This window comes from Ahaetulla prasina, chromosome 2 (assembly GCF_028640845.1).
Source record: "Ahaetulla prasina isolate Xishuangbanna chromosome 2, ASM2864084v1, whole genome shotgun sequence".
Taxonomy (NCBI): Eukaryota; Metazoa; Chordata; class Lepidosauria; order Squamata; family Colubridae; genus Ahaetulla; species Ahaetulla prasina.
The window spans coordinates 218,831,046-218,850,947 of NC_080540.1; the positions used below are offsets into that span (position 1 = coordinate 218,831,046).

The 19,902-nt window shown below is 37.5% G+C and overlaps 1 protein-coding gene across 2 annotated transcripts in view; it reads left to right on the top strand.

Moving 5' to 3' along the window:
• Positions 1-19,902, top strand: part of MLLT3 (MLLT3 super elongation complex subunit) — a 151,815-nt gene that overhangs the window by 69,542 nt on the left and 62,371 nt on the right. For both annotated transcript variants that reach the window (XM_058171411.1, XM_058171413.1), the window contains exon 3: positions 17,954-18,036. In XM_058171411.1, coding sequence (XP_058027394.1) covers positions 17,954-18,036 — 83 coding nt within the window. The remainder of the gene's footprint in view (positions 1-17,953; positions 18,037-19,902) is intronic.

The window sequence follows — 19,902 nt, forward strand, 5'->3', positions numbered from 1 at the left end:
GGAAGGCTGAAAGTATCGCTTTCGCTTTCCACTCGTTAACTTGTTAACAATTCGCCTCCATTTTTTTACTGTTTTCAAGCTTGTTACAAAGTATCGGGGAATCGGCTTGGCTACTTGCATAAAGTTCTCCCACTTTCGTTCTGTCCGGTATAATCCTTTATTGTCCAAAATAAATCTCGGCGTTTGGTCGTGGTGATTGGTTCCGCCAAAGCAGAAGAATCCTCGGATCTGGAGCACTTCGGGTTACTGGAGGGAACTTAACCCTTCAAACCCCTTTTTTCTCAGGGGCTTTAGGGAAATTCAACCTCTGCCCTCAGCTCACCACCTTCTCCTTCTCCCGAAGAAGGGGTTTTCCGAACCGCTGGACAGCAGATTTAAGCTGTCCTAGCGATTCCACATAATCCAGAGGTTGGTGATCGTAAAGATCACCGCCATCACCTACGGTGCCAAACCGGAAGTCGGAAGAAAGGCTTTTATGGCACCAAGCTGAGTTGAATTGTCTGGTATCTATAACCAAGTTGGTCACTAAATTCTGCTTTTATTCTTGGGTCTGCATACTGACTCACCTGTATGAGCAGATTCTGCTTGCTCTGCACTGTGCTTGCTTAGTTCACAAGGCCATGAATGCATGATGCAACAAGGAGTCTGTTTTCCAGCTGTTTTGCCACAGAATCTGGTGCTAATTAGAGCTACAAAGGAGCAACTGGTCCAAGATCACCCAGCTGATTTCCATGCCTAAGGGAGGATTTAGAAACTTGGGTTTCATTGCTCCTAGTTTAGAATCTTAACAAATATACTATGCTGATTCCCTTGACATCAGTGGTTCTGTTTTTCTAAAACATGCCATTTATATAGCTTATTCTTCTTTCCAAAGTATGACATTATCAATAATGGATTCATTTTTCTGATCTCTCTGCCTTACATGCTTGCACAGAAATCATTTGATTGTTGTAAAGCTGAGTTCTAAGAGGCGGGGGTTGGGTTTCTCCATTCCACTGTCTATGCTTAATAATTTGCCTCCCACCATCTCCTCACTTTCTTTCAGAGATAACTTTTTCATTGCCTTCTCTCAAGAGCCATTTTCTGCAACTCTTTCAAGCTGTTTCTCATTATTTCTTAACACATTGTTTTCTGCGGCTAGTCGTTTTATAGAGTTATACTCTGGAGTATTCATACCATATTCCCTAGCTGTAGAAGCCACACAAAGAGGATGCTTCCCAAAACTCTGACAATTCTGGCTTATGGTAAGAGGAGCAAACCATATATTTGTGAGAGGAAGGAAATAGTTATTCCATCCCAACATTTTCTCTTCAGGTTGCCAGTCATGTGAGTCTGGCAATAGGAGAACCAAGTAGAAGAACCAAGTATTTTTAGACCAGACAACAACATTATGTAAACATAAAGCAGATGTTTCTGATTTAACTCTTCTAAGTGTAGCCATAGTATTCACCTATTTGTTTGGAAACAAAAAAACTAGAACAAAATGGTTAAGTGTTGCTTTTTGAGGGTTCATCTATAAATTACCTGTCTATCAACATATAACCCTTTCATCGATTACTGCCTTGTCATGGCGAAGGGGCTTGCGTAGCTCAATGAAGTTATGAGCTATGCCGTGCAGGGACACCCAAGACGGACAGGTCATAGCAGAGAGTTCTGACAAAACGTAATCCACTGGAGAAGGAAATGGCAACCCACTCCAGTATCTTTGCCATGAAAACCCCATGGACAGTACAAAAAGGAAAAAAGATATGACGCCGGAAGATGAGCCCCTCAAGTCGGAAGGTGTCCAATATGCTACTGGGGAAGAGCGGAGGGCTAGTACTAGTAGCGCCAGAAAGAATGAAGCGACTGGGCCAAAGCCGAAAGGACGCTCAGCTGTGGATGTATCTGGTGGTAAAAGGAAAGTCCGATGCTGTAAAGATTTTTTCTTCATAGGAACCTGGAATGTAAGATCCATGAATCAATGCAAGCTGGATGTGGTCAAACAAGAGATGACAAGATTGAACATTGACATCTTAGGAATCAGTGAACTAAAGTGGACAGGAATGGGCAAATTTAATTCAGATGACTATCAGGTATACTACTATGGGCAAGAATCCCTCAGAAGAAATGGAGTGGCCTTCATAATCAATAAAAAAGTAGGAAAAGCAATACTGGGATACAATCCCCAAAATGACAAAATGATCTCAGTCCGTATCCAAGGCAAATCATTCAATATCACAGTAGTTCAAGTCTATGCCCCAACCACTGGTGCTGAAGAAGATGAAATTGACCAGTTCTATGAAGCCCTACAGCACCTGATAGAATTAACACCAAAAAATGATGTCCTTATCATCATGGGAGATTGGAATGCTAAAGTAGGAAGCCAAAAGATAACCGGAATAACAGGCAAATATGGCCTTGGAGTACAAAATGAAGCAGGGCACAGGCTGATAGAATTCTGTCAAGACAATACGATGGTCATAGCAAACACTCTTTTCCAACAACCTAAGAGTAGGAAGCCCAAAGATAACCGGAATAACAGGCAAATATGGCCTTGGAGTACAAAATGAAGCAGGGCACAGGCTGATAGAATTCTGTCAAGACAATACGATGGTCATAGCAAACACTCTTTTCCAACAATCTAAGAGACGACTCTACACATGGACATCACCAGATGGTCAACACAGAAATCAAATTGACTATGTGCTCTGCAGCCACAGATGGAGAAGTTCTATACAGTCAGTAAAAACAAGACCAGGAGCTGACTGTGGCTCAAATCATGAGCTGCTTCTTGCAAAATTTAGGCTTAAACTAAAGAAAGTAGGGAAAAGCACCAGGCCACTCAGGTATGAACTAAATCATATCCCTGATGAACATACAGTAGAGGTGACAAATAGATTTAAAGAATTAGATCTGATAGACAGAGTGCCTGATGAACTATGGACGGAGGTTCACAACATTGTACAAGAGGTAGCAACTAAAACCATTCCAAAGAAAAAGAAATGCGAGAAAGCAAAATGGCTGTCTGAGGAAGCTCTGCAAATAGCTGAGGAAAGAAGGGAAGTGAAAGGCAAGGGACTCATTTCACATGCTAGTAAGGTTATGCTTAAAATCCTACAAGCTAGGCTCCAGCAGTATGTGGATCGAGAACTACTAGAAGTACAGGCAGGATTTCGTAGAGGCAGAGGAATTAGAGATCAAATTGCCAACATAACCTTACTAGCACGTGAAATGAGTGCAATGGTGCGATAGTTTGAACATTCTTTGGCATTGCCTTTCTTTGGAATTGGAATGTAATCTGACCTTTTCCAATCCTGTGGCCATTGTTGAGTTTTCCGCATTTGCTGGCAAATTGGGTGAAGCACTTTTACTGCGTCGTCTTTTAAGATTTTGAATAGCTCAGCTGGAATACTGTCTCCTCCACTAGCTTTGTTGTTGCTCAGATTTCCTAAGGCCCATTTGACTTCACATTCTAGGATGTCTGGCTCAAGGTTAGTGACCACCCCATCGTGGTTATCAGGGATGTTAAGCTCATTCTTGTATAGTTCTTCTGTGTAATTTTGCCTCTTCTTAAGCTCTTCTGCCTCTGTTAGGTCCCTGCCATCATGGAGAAAGCTAGGGAGTTCCAGAAAAACATCTACTTCTGCTTCATTGATTATGCTAAAGCCTTTGATTGTGTGGATCACAACAAATTGTGGCAAGTTCTTAAAGAGCTGGGAGTACCAGACCATCTTATTTGTCTCTTGAGAAACCTGTATGCGGGTCAAGAAGCCACAGTGAGAACTGGACATGGAACCACTAATTGGTTCAAAATTGGGAAAGGAGTCTGGCAAGGCTATATACTATCACCCTGCCTATTTAACTTATATGCAGAACACATCATGAGAAAGGCGGGGCTAGATGAATCAAAAATTGGAATTAAGATTGCCGGAAAAAATATTAACAATCTCAGATATGCAGATGATACCACTCTATTGGCAGAAAGTGAAAAGGAACTAAAGAGTCTCTTGATGCGGGTGAAGGAGGAACGTGCAAAAGTTGGCTTGAAACTCAACATTAAGAAAACTGGAATCATGGCATCCGGCCCTCTCAATTCCTGGCAGATAGATGGTGAAGAAATGGAGGTAGTGACAGATTTTATTTTCCTGGGCTCCAAGATCACCGCAGATGGGGACTGCAGCCAAGAAATTAAAAGACGCTTGCTCCTGGGGAGGAAAGCTATGGCAAATCTAGACAGCGTACTAAAAAGCAGAGACATCACCCTGCCAACAAAAGTGCGTATAGTCAAAGCTATGGTTTTCCCAGTTGCAATGTATGGCTGTGAAGGTTGGACCATAAGAAAGGCTGAGCGCCAAAGAATTGAGGCCTTTGAACTCTGGTGCTGGAGAAGACTCCTGCGAGTCCCTTGGACTGCAAGGAGAACAAACAAGTCAGTTCTAGAGGAGACCAACCCTGACTGCTCTTTAGAAGGCCAGATCCTGAAGATGAAACTGAAATACTTTGGCCACCTAATGAGAAAGAAGGACTCACTGGTGAAGAGCCTAATGCTGGGAAAGATTGAGGGCAAACGACAGAGAACGAGGTGGCTGGATGGAGTCACTGAAGCAGTAAGCATGAGTTTAAATGGACTCCCGAGGATGGTAGAGGACAGGAAGGCCTGGAGGAATGTTGTCCATGGGGTCGTGATGGGTCGGACATGACTTCGTAACTAACAACAACATCAACATATAAACCATTCTTCTTAATTGTTTTTCCTTGAGCTCTTTGTCATCTATGATGGCTCAAGAAACTGCAAAGAAGAGACACTTTCTTAGAATTCAGTCACAAACAAATTCAGTAGTGATTGTACAAGCGCAAAATGTTTTTCTGTGAATGATACAGAGGACACCAGAGAACCGCAGTTACAAGTAAGCAACTTATTTTCTTTACAGTAATGATGAACTTTCTTAAATACTTTGTCAGATTCACTTACATGAAAGGGCCGTGTCATAGGCATACAAAAGAATGTATTTGGACCTTTAAAAAAATAGAAGCATAAAGTGATAACAATTGTTTTTAGTTCTATAACTAGTTTACTCAGTATATTCAAACACATATAAAGTTTTAAGCAGAAAATGTAATTTTTTTACTGTGTTTGCTTTTGCTAGTATATTCCATATTTTATCTCTGCTTATGGAATAAAAAATGCAGTTAAGTCAATAAATGTTGCAACCATCTATCCATGAGTTTTTGGTTCTCAGATAATGCAGAATAAAGTATTATCTGTTGTTCAACATCCTTCCTAAAATCAGTCTCCTCTTTCTCCAGTATGTTGTTTCCATCTGTCAGGTATTCCAATTTGTGAAAGATAAATCTAGCGTGAACTTTAACTGTAATATTAAATCAGTCTAATAGATCTGTATTTTGATATTACGTTGGCTGCTGTTTTCAAATATAAGAACCACGATAGTAAGTTTTAAATTTTTTTGTATGAAGCTGCGTTGTAAGCAAGTCTGCCAAGGGTGAGGTTTAACAGTCTGTATGACTCTTTAAAAAATCCAGGGGCAAACCCCTACCTCACTCAGAGCTTGGTTGATTGTTCTTTAACAATAAGAGATTTATAAGAGATTTAACTTCTTGAAAGCATACAAGCGGCCATAAAGGGCTGAAGTTGCAATATAATATAAAAGCCTTATTGAACCAAGGAGAATTGCCACCTTTTATGACCCTTCTTTTTACAAAAAATCTGAATTAATTTTCCCCCATAGAAACAGCAATAGACTAAAGAAATTTAGCTGGCTGAGACCCTGTCTAAAACCGCAGTTCCAAATTTACCAAAATTTGATAAAGAATTTCTTGCTGTAATTCAGTTCTGTTCTTCTTGTGTAACAACCTAAGATCCAAATGTAACTAGTTTTATGGGTGCACTATAAACTGAGCTCAGCTTCTCTTGAAAACAAATGGGTGGCCAAATTTTGAAGGAAGAATACTTTATATGTTTCCAATATCATCAATCGCTTACAGGAAAAAGTATTATTACATGGTACATAATTGTGCATAAAACTCTGACAATGCTAGCCTAGCTTTCTATAATCAAAATAGCAAACACATCAGTAGCTCTTTTGCTCACCAGGTGGACTTAACCCATGATTTGAAACTTGGCAATCTTGTATCAGTTACAGTGTAAATAAAACCCATTTCATATGAATATACAATGGCGGGAGCTATGAAATAAGTAATTATTAATAACCCTGCTACCTTTTGTGCTATATTCCACCATAAAATTCCAATTTGTTTTCTTACATATTTCTGGAATACGAGAGTATCTCATTAGCCATGTTTTGCATATTCATAGTGGAGACCAGACCTGACTATACATTCTTTTTTATTATTTTACACACAAGCAAAAGGGCAGGTGTTTAAAGCACATTTTTGAAGAGGTTAAGACAACATAACATATTTATTCATCCTCCATTTTTAAGCTATTTCTAATACTCTCTGTGTTTGCTGCAATTGTCGTGGGGAAGAAAGTTTGATGACCTTCTGTAGTCCTCTGTCTAGATTGTGAATGCAGATAAAACATTAGTAAATTTCATATATATGTAGCTTTTGCTGATTCCCTAGAGATTCAGCAGAAAAGTGAGCTAGTGACTGGGTTTACATACCATACTAAGTCATAGTGTGGTTTGTTTGGTTTTGGGTTAGCATATTGTATAAACACAGTAATTTGTATGCCATGATTTAAGACTTAGCATACTATGTGAGTCCAACCAAAGGCTTAACTCGGCAAAGCAAGGTTAAACCAACCTGGCTCAGGGCAATACATTAATGTCATTCTATTATCTATATAACAGTTGTCATTCCTTCCTTTGTACATTTTGTGCACATAATAAGGCAAAGAATACCTTATATGTTGATGGGTCACAGACAAGTCCCATTTCTCCTCCCCTCAAAAATATAGCCCAGACGGCATTAATATTTATAGCCTTGGAGTTAGAGGTAGAGTAATTGAGTAAAGAGAAAACTGCAAAATAGATTGCCTAGTTCAAACTGATAAATAAGGTTTTCAGGGGCAGAAATAAAATGAGGCTGTGAAAATCAATCCCAAGAATGTTCTCACTTACATGGATAAACATTGTCATATTTTATAAATTAGCGTAGTGCATGGTTTAATAGTCAGACATTATGGCTTATGCAGTGAACTAAGTTAAGCGTATGATGACTTATAGTGTGATAGGTGAAACAGTATTATTGTTGTGATTATTTAGCATCTTTGAATATTAAATTTAATTGAAAAAAATGTACAGCTTACATTGCGAACCAACTTAAGCCAAGAAATATATTTTATGATATGTATTTTATGGTACTAAATAATGCATCAAGGTGGTGGTTTTGTTGTTACCACTCCAAACGATTAGTCCAGTTGTTTCAGGTGGTTTTTCTATGTTCAAGGCATAGGACTAGATCGTAGTTCTCAAAATTCTGTAGAAAATATCATGATAGACATCCAGTGATGATTATTTCAACAATAGATGGCTACTTGTGTTGTATTGCTGGGAGAGACTAGGACTGAGGAAAACCAAGATCCAATCTATCTGCCATAATAAAGGTGGCTTTGGGCAGAATTCAGGTATTTGCATGTAAAATCCAACATGCAAAAACAAGTTAACCATTCCAAACTGTACCATGTTGTCAGAAACAGCATCTCATCCAGTGATATAACTGTCTACAGAGGACAGCCATCACCTACAGATAATCCTCAACTTTCGACCACAATACAGCCCCAAATTTCTGTTGCTAAATCAGACAGTTATTAAGTGAATTTTGCCCCATTTTAAGACACTTGTTAAGTGAATCACTGCAGTTTTTAAGTTAGTAAAGCGATTGTTAAGTGAATCTGGCTTCCCCATTGATTTTGCTTGTCAGAAATTCGCAAAAGGCAATCTCATTTCCATGGGACACTGCAACTGTCATAAATAGGAGCCAGTTGCCAAGTGTCTGAATTTTGATCACATGGCCATGGGGATGTTGCAACGATCATAAGTGTAAAAAATGGTTATAAGTCACTTTTTTCACTGCCTTGTAACTTTGAACAGTCACTGAATGAACTGTTGTAAGTAGAGGACTACCTGTTCAAGGAGGCCTCCATGTAAACTAGAATCTAGTAGTTGTGACCTGAGGTTATGAAGACACCTCTGCAGAGACATCACCAGTATGCCAGGAGCAAGGGAAGTTGATATCCACATACAATAATACTGAGATTACACATGGGTATTCCATGTGAAGTATGGTAGTTGCGTTAGTGAGGTGGTTATGATATAATTGTGAAGAAGAAGAATTTACCTTGAGTTTCTTGAAATAAACACAGATCTAATACATTAATTTTATTTTATTATATCTAAAAGTAGACTAAGAAGAAAGAATTATTGCTTAAACCAAGAAAATACTTCTAAAGGATTTAAAATCTGAAGAAAGCAGGTATATTTGAATTTCAGGTGATATAAGCAGGGAGACAGAGCTTTAAAATAATAAAACAATGATCTTGGATTTGAATAGATTTGCACTTGGATTTGTCAAGAAAGGTTTGTAAACCAATGAAATGGAAAGCATGTGTTTGAAGGGTATAGTTACAAGCAAGTCAGTGGTATGAAAACAAAAGGTTAAACATTCGTTTTAAAAGTCTGTGGCTTCTCAACAACAAAAATTCATTTTGTCATTTTGTTTGCAAAGTTTGTAAATATTTAACTTACAGGCACCTTTCTTCCTCTCCACGCTGTTTGATTCGTGATAAGGAAAGGCTGACCTCGGGAACAGATTTTTGAAAAATAACTTAATGTATTGACAGAGCAAGCAGCAATCTCTTAATTATAGCTAATGCCTCTCTGCTGGTAGCCTGAGGGAAATCTATGTTGTTTATATGCTCTTCCCCAACCTGGTGCCCTCTAGAGACTGAGCTTAACCAATATTAACATGATGGATGCTGTACTTGATCATATAGGGGGGTTCCAAATTTGCTCAGGTTGATTTAAATGATTAGCATAGATTATGTCAGTTAAGCTAGGTTGAAAATTCCAGCTTCCAATCAAGAATAAAGGATGAGAAATAATCCCCATAATAGTATGATATGCACAGTGAAACACAAACCTGTACTTACGTTCAGATTTAATATACTGAGAAATGCCACAGAAATGTTTCTAGGCAATATCTTTCCAGAGAAGCATTAAAGCAACTCATGATACGTCATGAGCACCCATCTGTATGACTTTTTGGTGACTTCCCATCAAGTTCTTGCATAAGAACACAAAAATGGTTAATAGTTTTGAAGAGTTGCAGAAACTTTTTTATGGTGTATATATTTCTGGCATAAAGGCCAAAGTGGCTCCAGTAGTGGTAGAAGAACTCAGGCTGTGACTCCTTTTTTTTTCCAATAAAAAATTAATTTTATTCACAAAGTTTAAAATACATACGCCAAAAAAATAGAAAAAATACAAGAACAAAACAAAGCAAAGCAAAGCAAAGCAAATCAGGATAGCAGTGTTCCAAAATTTGAGAGGCTGCCACAAAGAAGAGAGGGCTAACCTATTTTCAAAAGAACCAGAAGGCAAGAGAAAAAAAAATGGATGGAAACTAATCAAGGAGAGAACCAACCTAGAACTAAGGAGAAATTTCCTAATAGTGAGAACAATTAAGCAGCTTGCCTTCAGAAGTTGTGGATGCTCCATCACTGGAAGATTTTAAGAAGAAACTGTAAGCCAGTGGTAAAATCCATTTTTTTTTTTACTACCGGTTCTGTGGGCATGGCTTAGTGGGTGTGAGTGTGGCTTGGTGGGCATGGCAGGGGAAGGATACTGCAAAATCCCCATTCCCTCTCCACTCCTGGAGAAAAGATATTGCAAAATCTCCATTCCCACCCCACTCTGGAGCCAGCCAGAGGTGGTATTTGCCGGTTCTCCGAACTACTCAAAATTTCCACTACCGGTTCTCTAGAACCTGTCAGAACCTGCTGGATTTCACCCCTCCTGTAAACCATTTATCTGAAATGGCCTAGGGCTGTGATGGAAAACCTAGGGCACGTGTGCCAGAGGTGGTGCACAGCACCCTCTCTGTGGGCACATGAGCTGTCGCCCCAGTTCAGCTCTGTTGCACATGCACGTGCGCCTTCGTCGGCCAGCTGGTCTTCAGGTCTCTGCCATGCATGCACGAGGGGCATGTGTGCATGTAGGGGGTGGGGCACATGCGGTTGGGGCACATGTGCGGGTGGCACGAGCATGCGTGGGGGCAGGGCACATGCACAGGCCCACACATGCTTTGAATTTTGGGGTTTGGCTGCGCATTCATGTGCACACACGTGCACTTTGGGCACTTGGTCCAGAAAAAGTTAGTGATCGCTGGCCTAAGGTCTCCTGCTTTAACAGGGGATTGGACTAAAAGACTTCCAAGGTCCCTTCCAACTCTTTTATCCTGTGTTCTAAGACTCTGGAAAAAAATAAGTTAAAATGTACACATAGATTGTCCTCCATATTGAATACTTACATTTCAAGAATAATTGTCCCTCCCACCTCATGAAACAGGCCCATAGTTTATGAACTACAACTCTGTTTACCCAACCAATTTGACCTGGCATCTCTGTACTATATGAAAAGGACTGTGACTTCTAATCTGGGAGAGTAGTTCTAATAGATCTAAGGAATAACATCAGATCGCTCTGTCGAGAAGAGTGCTGCGTTAGGAATAGCTAAGATACCATACAGAATCTTCAAACTCTCAGGCTTCTGATAGAGATCCTGAGATTGAGAAAGATACATACCATGAATAGAGGTAGGAAAGGTTTTTTTTTCTGCAGTCTATATAGACTGCTTCAGTCAGAAGTGTACTGTAGACTATAGTTGGATTCATACTCCACAGACTGAAAAGCTGTGACATCTGCTCTAAGAATAAAAATGATTTGAATTAAAAGTGCAAATTTTGGTTAGCATTCAATACATTTGCAATAATTAAAGACACGCTGCCAGATTCTTCAAATTCTTGCAATGTGCAATGTGCAAACAATTTCTGTGCTTGAAAAAGGAAGTAAGCAGCGCTATCACAGCTAACCCTCCCATAATAAAAATATATTCAGTTATCTTCCAGCTGTCATGCTCTTGTGCAAGGAATATGCATGCTGGAAAGTTTAAAATGCCATTTTAAATAGCCTAATTACAAAATAACTTAGAAACAACAACAAATATTTTGCTTTGAACTATAGTTTTCCTTTAATCTAATACATTTTTTCCAGTTTAGGATTAAGTGTATAGGGAGCTTTTTGGTTTCTGCAAAATGGTTTTAGAATTATTATTATTTATTATTTATTAAATTTTTATACCGCCCTTCTCCCGAAGGACTCAGGGCGGTGTACAGCCAAAGATAAAACACAATACATATACAATTAAAACCAACAATTAAAACCTAGCAAATTTCAAAAGGCTGATAATTAAAAGTTTAAATTTAAAATTATAAAAAATTTAAAAAACCCAATAAAAACCCCAATTTAAGATTATAACTATAAAAACCATTATGCCACATTATATAACTATAAAAACCATTATGCCACATTATGCCATATAATGTGCCCTGTATCTTCACTATAAATGTTTAAACTTGGATATAAAAGTAATAAAGCATTGTTTTAAGATAATATCAAATGCATGTATGGTGATTTATGCATTCCAGTTTCATTTGAATCTAGTGCTTGGACTTTCCATTTTTCCTTTTCAGCACTACTTTTTCAAAGAAAGCTGGCATATGGAGCAAAAACGGTTTTGAGCCCTTCGAATAATCTACTGTAAACCTGTAACAATGGAGCAATACAATTCTTAAGCACTTTTAGAATAAGAATAGTGTGTTATGCTGAATTTAATTCAGCTGAGTGAAGTAAGGTTTATTACAAAAAATTGTTGTTACATGCTGGGAAGAGGCTGTTTGGCAAGATGTCCAAAAATGGAGTACACAAGGTTTTCTGGGCTGAATGCAGTCCATAACATTCAAAAGAAATGCTTGAATTACATTCTGTATTGTGCAAAGCATATTAGTGTGAGCGAAGTACCTCCCAGTCTTAAGGCAACATATCGTTTGGAAGACTCGTAAGGTTGCTTCAGATGTTTCCATGATTCTCTATGCATGTGTCACTAATCTTAGTGAAAATCTTTTCTGTGCATACATATCGATATAATCAGAATAATATTCAAAGCATCCCCACAAACCTACCACAAGATTTGAGTGCTTCAACACTTTGGAGTGTGATGGTTCATTTGAATTAATGCAGTTTGTAAAAAAAAGTCTTATAAAGATTTAACAGCCTGAATTAACATTGTATTAAGCCCTAAATTGTTTTAATCATGGCTTATTTTTTTTAAATGGTTAAGTTTATGCAACCTGCCAAGTAAAAAATGAATAAAATATACAAACAAACCATTTTTTAACACAACCATTGAATGTTGTATAATTTTACAGATTCAGAACATGAGATTCTGTTTATATTAGCTTAGAGATTTTTCTAACATGTTTCGTCACCTCAGTTTTCTAGTTTAACTAAATCTGAGCACAAGCCAGACAAAACTGTGTGGAACTCCAAGTAGTTAAGAAATTATAAGCAGCTTTTTCTTAAAACTATCATTTTTAAATCACAATTAAGTTCGTGAGTAAAAATGCATGTTTATAAAAAAATAGGAACTGCTGGTAAATTAATTTCTTTTCAGCAATAAAAATGTTTTGCAAGTAAATTTACATGTTAAAATTTTCCCTTGCATGTTCTGATTTCAACATTGTGAAACTTATCCTTTCTATATTATATCTGATAGGCCTGAGTTATGCTTAAAATATGCATCTTATTTGAACTTCAATTTCTCATGTCAGAATTTCTATGCTTCAGCTTTCTATGCTAACACAGCTATGGTAGAGTCAGTCAAGCAAATACTAGTGCCAAGAAAATTATATTTCGAAGGAGTAAAATAAGGATATTAATCATGAGAAACCTTCATTCTCATATGAGATGAATCAACATGTAGTATAATGCTGTGAGTGGAATATTAAGTTTCATAGTTGATCATAGTCAGCTATGACACTGCAGGGATTACAGAGATAAAATTATAGGTGTACTGTACTGTACTGTAGACATCTTGACTTCCTGAAGAATATGTGATGTATAAATAAACAAAAAAGATATACATATGGAGGAACAATATTGAACTCAGTGGCCTTTTAATTAAACACAGCACAGGATTACCTTATCAAAAAAGGTGGATTGATTATTTATTTATTTATTATATTTTTATCCTAATTTTATTTTATAAATAACTAGTGAACATGTAACATTCCTCTTATTCAACAAGAGGATAAATCTCTTGTTGATTTATACAAAGATGGGTGGGATGTTTTGCATGATATATTTGAATGCTTGTTACCTTTTGAAAGGGTATGTGTTGAAATTCAGAAAGGTCAATTGAGATGTAATTGTTTTTAATTTGAGAAGGTATATATATATATATGGTATATTTCACATCACAATTAGGTAAGAGATTCAGTTGAGATCTTTTGATCAAGTACATGAGATTTTTGTTCATTTCAAATTTTGCATTTCATGCAAAACCAGTTTTTAAGGCAATTTGAGTTGATAGGTATTTATCCCACCATTATTATGTTTTATAAATAAGGCAAACAACATTGTCATAATAATGTATTAGGATAACGTAATAAGGTGTAATAAGACATTTGTGTATACTAGTGATGGTGAACCTTTTTGGCTGAGTGTGTCACAAAGTCAGAAAATGCCTGACTTTGTTCACATATCACAGAGAGGGAGGGGAGGTGCTTGAGTGCCTATGGAGCGCTTGGGGACGGAGTGTTTTGCCTGGCTGTGTCACTCGGCCTCCTGCTCCGGTGCTGCGCAGCTGCTAGAAGAAGTAAGCCGGGCGCCACATGGGCTTCTGCTGCCCATGGTTGCTGCTGCTGCTGCGAGGCAGTTATTGGGGCATGGAGCCATGAGGGCCCTGAGGTAAGCCGATGTCTGCATTGGGAAGCTCCACCCCCCACCTCACGGCGGTGGCACTCAAAAAAATTAAGACACCCCTGAAAAATAAGCCCTAGTGCTTATTTTGGGACCCAAAAGAAAATAAGACTGGGTCTTATTTTCAGGGAAACATAATATATAAACTAGATCTGTCAATGTTGCATAATTCTTTTATTGAAGGTCTGTTATAAACTGGAAAATTATTTAGCAGAAAATTATGTGAAATTAAGAGCAACTTTATCCAGCTTATATTTTGTTTTTTTGTTTTTTTTTTTTTTTTTACATTTATACCCCGCCCTTCTCCGAAGACTCAGGGCGGCTTACAGTGTATAAGGCAATAGTCTCATTCTATTTGTATATTTTTACAAAGTCAACTTATTGCCCCCCCAACAATCTGGGTCCTCATTTTACCTACCTTATAAAGGATGGAAGGCTGAGTCAACCTTGGGCCGGGCTCGAACCTGCAGTAATTGCAGGCTTTGTGTTCTTAATAACAGGCTGTTCTTAATAACAGGCCTTACCAGCCTGCGCCATTCACCGGCCCTATATAGGCTGGGAATGCTTTCATTTTTATCATCTCATAACCTTGAAGATGAAAATCCTACTATTTTTATTCTCTGTTGAATAATAAAATCAGTACTATAAATAAGGGGGGGGGATCCTGTGGACTGCATAAGTTTCCAAGAATCTCCCCTGCTCAAGGAGTTTGAGGGAGTTGGATTTATTTTGTTTTGCAGTCTCCCAATTTCCTGTTTTGAAATCTGGCAGAAAGATATCAGAATGTAGAGGCATAATTTTAATAACAGTAATAATGAATGATAAGCATATTAAAATTCAGTAGGTTTAACACACTTATTTTGTTTTTCAAGAAAAGAAATTATTACAAAAATCAAAATAAATAATAAATAGCCCAAGCTTTTCAACTTCATTCTATCTGGTGTCATCATCACTATGCCCTTTGCAGCTCTCATTGTAAGGGAGAAGATGCCACTTCTTATGTTATTAAACAAGGGCTTTACATGATTCAAGGCATTACAGCCTTAGGGATCACCAAAGTATATATAAGGAGTTTGTCTTGATCACAAATCTGCTTCCAGAATTACTTTAATTCTGTTTCAAGTACAACTCCATCTATATCGCAGGATTTTTTCCTGTGATTGATGGATCTTGATGTCTGGAAGTTTAAAATACACATCCAGTCAGTTGATAAATAATCTGTATGTGAATGTAAAAGCTCAGAAAAATTAATTTTACTTGTGTGCAGTAATCAAAAATGTATGAGCCTCTGCCTTCAAAATAAGCATCAATGAAAATGTCACTCTCAATGAAAATGTATGAATAGGTCTCATTGAAAAATATATGCAAGCAGATAAGAAACATTTAATGATGTTGTTATACTTTATGATTATATTTCATTCAGGAATTCAGTTATGAAGTAATAAATGTGCCCAGATTAATTCATCTGTTAGAACTGGGGATAAGCGTATGTGTTGTGACTCCGGCCCTTGAGCCTGTCCTCATGGAGGAGGATGACTCTGAGAGTGATGGGGAGGAGCCAACAAGACCTCCCTCTCCAGGACCCTCCTCTCTGGCAACGCCTCAGTTTCCAGCTGCTGAAGATCAATCCTGGATTGACCTGAGGCAGCGACGAAAAGATAAGTGTACGCAGCAAAGGAAGAGGTGAGGCAGGCCCAGAGATTGCTGAGTCACTGAGCCACACCCCACAGGGGATAAAAGCAGGTGGAGTTGCCATCTGGCCCTTGTAATGGACAAAAAGCTACCAAGTGTGAACTGCAGATCGGTTGTTTGAGAGTTAAAAGGCCCGGACTGTGCAAAGGAGTTTTCTGTGAGCTCTTGGAAACAGATTTTGGACACGTGGGCTTCTGTCTCCATAAGAGATAAGGAACTCGGAACTTGGCAGGTCTTTGCACTGTCACTGCCAAGTCTGTCATCCACTACAGAAAGTCAGGTCTGTTGTAAATATAAAGGACTGTGGGACACGCGTCTCCGCATCTTCTCTGTGAGGTGGGAAGGGGGACAGAACAGTATGGCAGTTCTTGTCTAAATGGGTTTCACTGTTCTGACCTTCAGCGTGTTGAGTTATATGAACATGGACCATTTCTAAAATTGATTTGCTCTCCTATTTCCAAAATATGTATGTGTTAAATTTCCAGAATAAGAACGTAAGAGCTTGGCTGGATCAGGGTCCATTTAGTCCAACGTCATGTTTTCAACAGTGGCCAGACAGATGCTTCCTTGAAATCCATGAGCAAGACATGAAGGTAAAAATCTTACCTTTTGTGCTTGTTCTGGAGCTCTAGGTGTCATTTCTTAATGCAGATTCTATGCCAGCCCAGAACTAGTAAAGCCGGATGCTTGTATTAGTGGAATTTCCACTCTCTATGAATATAATTTACTGTTAGTTCTTGAAATAGCTTGCATTGCCGTGAAATAAATCCTGACTTCAAGCCCACCATGTTGGAAGTATGAAAATGTATATTTCAAGAAGGTACTGCAGCCACTTAACTCATTCCATCTATTCTTCTAGCATTGCTTTTTATTGTCTTGTTAAAAATATCCTTGCTAAAATTGCCCCTTTCCCCAAATCATGTTTCTTAGTTTTTCTTACTATATTTGAATCCAGGTTAAGATTACTGTGACTGAGCTTTGTAAGTTAAAGTTGTGTTTAGTTACTGAAATTGATTTATTATGAGATATTAATGCTGTTGGAACTCTTATTAGGATTGTGAGATGTGATTAATAGTATAAAAAAGTAGTAATATTTTTATCGTTACAATTAGAGACAATATAATAGCACAGTTTTGTTCAGGAACAGTTGTATTAAATGAGCAAAGTTTGAATCTATTCATCAGTTATAATGTTTAATGAACAAATACATAAAATTAAATCTATTCACAAAATCCAGAACTATTTATAATTTGAACAATCAAGAATATTACGTATATATACAATAATGTTTTTAAAAATTTGATAATATTGCACATATATTTTTAAACCTAAGTAATATTCCAGAAAAAAGTTCTGGATTTAACAACTAACGGGCCAGCCTTTCCTTACACTTAAAGAAAATCTATTTGAGAGAACTCATAAGTGCTTGGAGAATAAAGAGCTCAAGCAGCATAATACTATTGAAGAGTATAGAGTTGTCATAGAAATGTCTTGTATATAAATTGGTCTATCTGTTTGGCAATTAAACTGCTTTATAGTCCAGCTTTGTTTTTAAAAAGGTGAAATCTGTTTGTCTATCATATCTGTGAGGCCAAGTCAATAATTTATTCAACAAAAACTAAAGAGGCATGCATATTTTTAATGCGGTACAAATATCTTAAGAGACCAAAAATAATGGAAGCTAATTATTATTGTTTTAAAAAGTCAATAAAGTTTGCATAATCAAGTAAATTCAGAGGTTTCCTTGGATATTTTTATTGGACTTCTTGGATATATTGTGAGATGTCAAATAATATATACATTTCTTTATTGAACTTATACAGGGATTGAAAGACAAAGGGACAAACATTAGAACCTTTAATATTCTAATTGTGGCATGCTTCAAGTGCTATGGCCATGTATATGTGCTTTTAAGAAGCACTTGAAACTATTAATGAGTATTGTTGTAATTCTATTAGAATCCTACTATTTTCTTGTTAACAATGATATGAATTAATTTCATAAAATTAGACATTTCCAAAAATGGAAATTCCTGAAAACAAAATAGCATGCCGTGTTTCTGATCATCCTCCAACAAATCCATTTTCTAGTTTTGTCTTGTTCCTGGATCAGAAGAGGGAAGAAATATTAGAATTATGCTGTGGCTAGCTAACGAGTCAAAAAAAAATTGAAGCCATTTTTTTGGCAATTTGAATTTATTTAGCCATAGAATTATTGTTCAAATTATAAATGCAAGCTTTTTTTCTTTCTCCCCCTCAGTGTGCAAAGATCCACCGTACAAAGTTGAAGAATCTGGATATGCTGGGTTTATTTTGCCAATAGAGGTTTACTTCAAGAACAAGGTACTTAATGCTGTTCTTTCAATTTCTCTACACATACCTATTAAGTTCTTTAGATTTTCCCTTTAAATTATCAATGACTTAATAAATGTCAATGTAAAATTTGGTGATAAAATTTCATTTGTCATAGATTTCATAAAACCTTTTCAGTCCTTGAAATATGTCTGGAAAATCCAAATGAAATGTCTGTGGATGGAATGGCATAAATGTAAGAAGCATATTTCTTTCTCCCTTGCAGCCTGTTGCTATTCTTCCAAAATATATAGTGAGTTGTGAGATGCTGCCTAACAGACATTCAAGAACAGATGGAGAAGTTTTGTTGTTTAAAAACCACTAATGCAACATTAGATACGCTAGATAAGGAAATTGAATTCATTGTAGATACTGATTCAGTCTTAATGGAAGTGATTAACTTTCATAATATTCTTTGAATATCGATAGAGATTTATAATTGAATAAAATTATCATAAAGATGAGTTCAAACCTTTATCACACTTTTTAAAGAAATAATTTATTTTTTATATTTAACTTACCTTTGTTTTCAAGTTGCTCTAAATATTTTAAGTTCTTAACTGTTATTTCAGAAGAAAAAAAAATACCTGCTTATATTGTGTCAATAAACCAAGAGAAACACAGAAACATACCGTATTTTTGGAGTATAAGATGCACCTTTCCCCCCCTAAAAGTGGGTGAAAATTTCAGTGTGTCTTATAGACTGAATACATGCCCATTTTGGGGCTCCTGAAACTTCCACACGTAATGTTTTTTCCCTCCCCGGCTCCCAGAAGCACTCTGCAGTGCTTCGCAAGAGCCATTTTTGCCAAAATGGCCCCATTTCTGGCCAAAAATGGGAATGTTTTTGGGCTCCCAAACCAGAGGTGAAATGCTCCCAGTTTGGACCTAATCGCCTGATCCGGTAGCAATGACGGCGGGTGGTTCGGAGAACCAGTAGCAAAAATGCTACCCCAGCATGTCCAGCTGAGCCACAAGATCATCAGAGGGTTTTTTTACTTTTAAAAGCATTTTTCTTCTGCCAAAAAATGCTTTTAAAAGTTAAAAAAAAAGCCTCTGATGATCACATGGCTCAGCTGGGATTGTCAGAACCCTTTCAAAGCATTTTTTCTACAAGCTCTTTGGCCGAAGAGATCATAGGAAAAAATGCTTTTAAAAGTAAAAAAAAAGCCTCTGATGATCGCATGGCTCAGCTGTGATTGTCAGAACCCTTTCAAAGCATTTTTCTACAAGCTCTTCGGCCAAAGAGGTGGTGGGAAAAAATGCTTTTAAAAGTTAAAAAAAAAGCCTCTGATGATCACATGGCTCAGCTGGGATTGTCAGAACCCTTTCAAAGCATTTTTTCTACAAGCTCTTTGGCCGAAGAGATCATAGGAAAAAATGCTTTTAAAAGTAAAAAAAAAGCCTCTGATGATCGCATGGCTCAGCTGTGATTGTCAGAACCCTTTCAAAGCATTTTTCTACAAGCTCTTCGGCCAAAGAGGTGGTGGGAAAAAATGCTTTTAAAATTAAAAAAAAAAGTTGGCCAGCCCACCCAGTCACATTACCACCCTCCACCAAGCCACACCCACAGAACTGGTAGTAAAAAGTTTTATATTTCACCCCATCCCAAACCCTCCGCACTTCATGTTTTTGTCCTCCCCGGCCCCCAGAAGCACTTTGCTTCTGGATGGGATGCGCAAAGGGTTTGGGAGGCCAAAAATGGGCCTGTTTTTGGTCTGCAAAGTGCTTCTGCGGGCCGCGGAGGCCAAAAACGCGATGCACGGAGGCCAAAACTATTTTTTCTTGTTTTCTTCCTCTAAATCTAAGTGCGTCTTATAGTCCAGTGTGTTTTATAGTCCGAAAAATATGGTATAT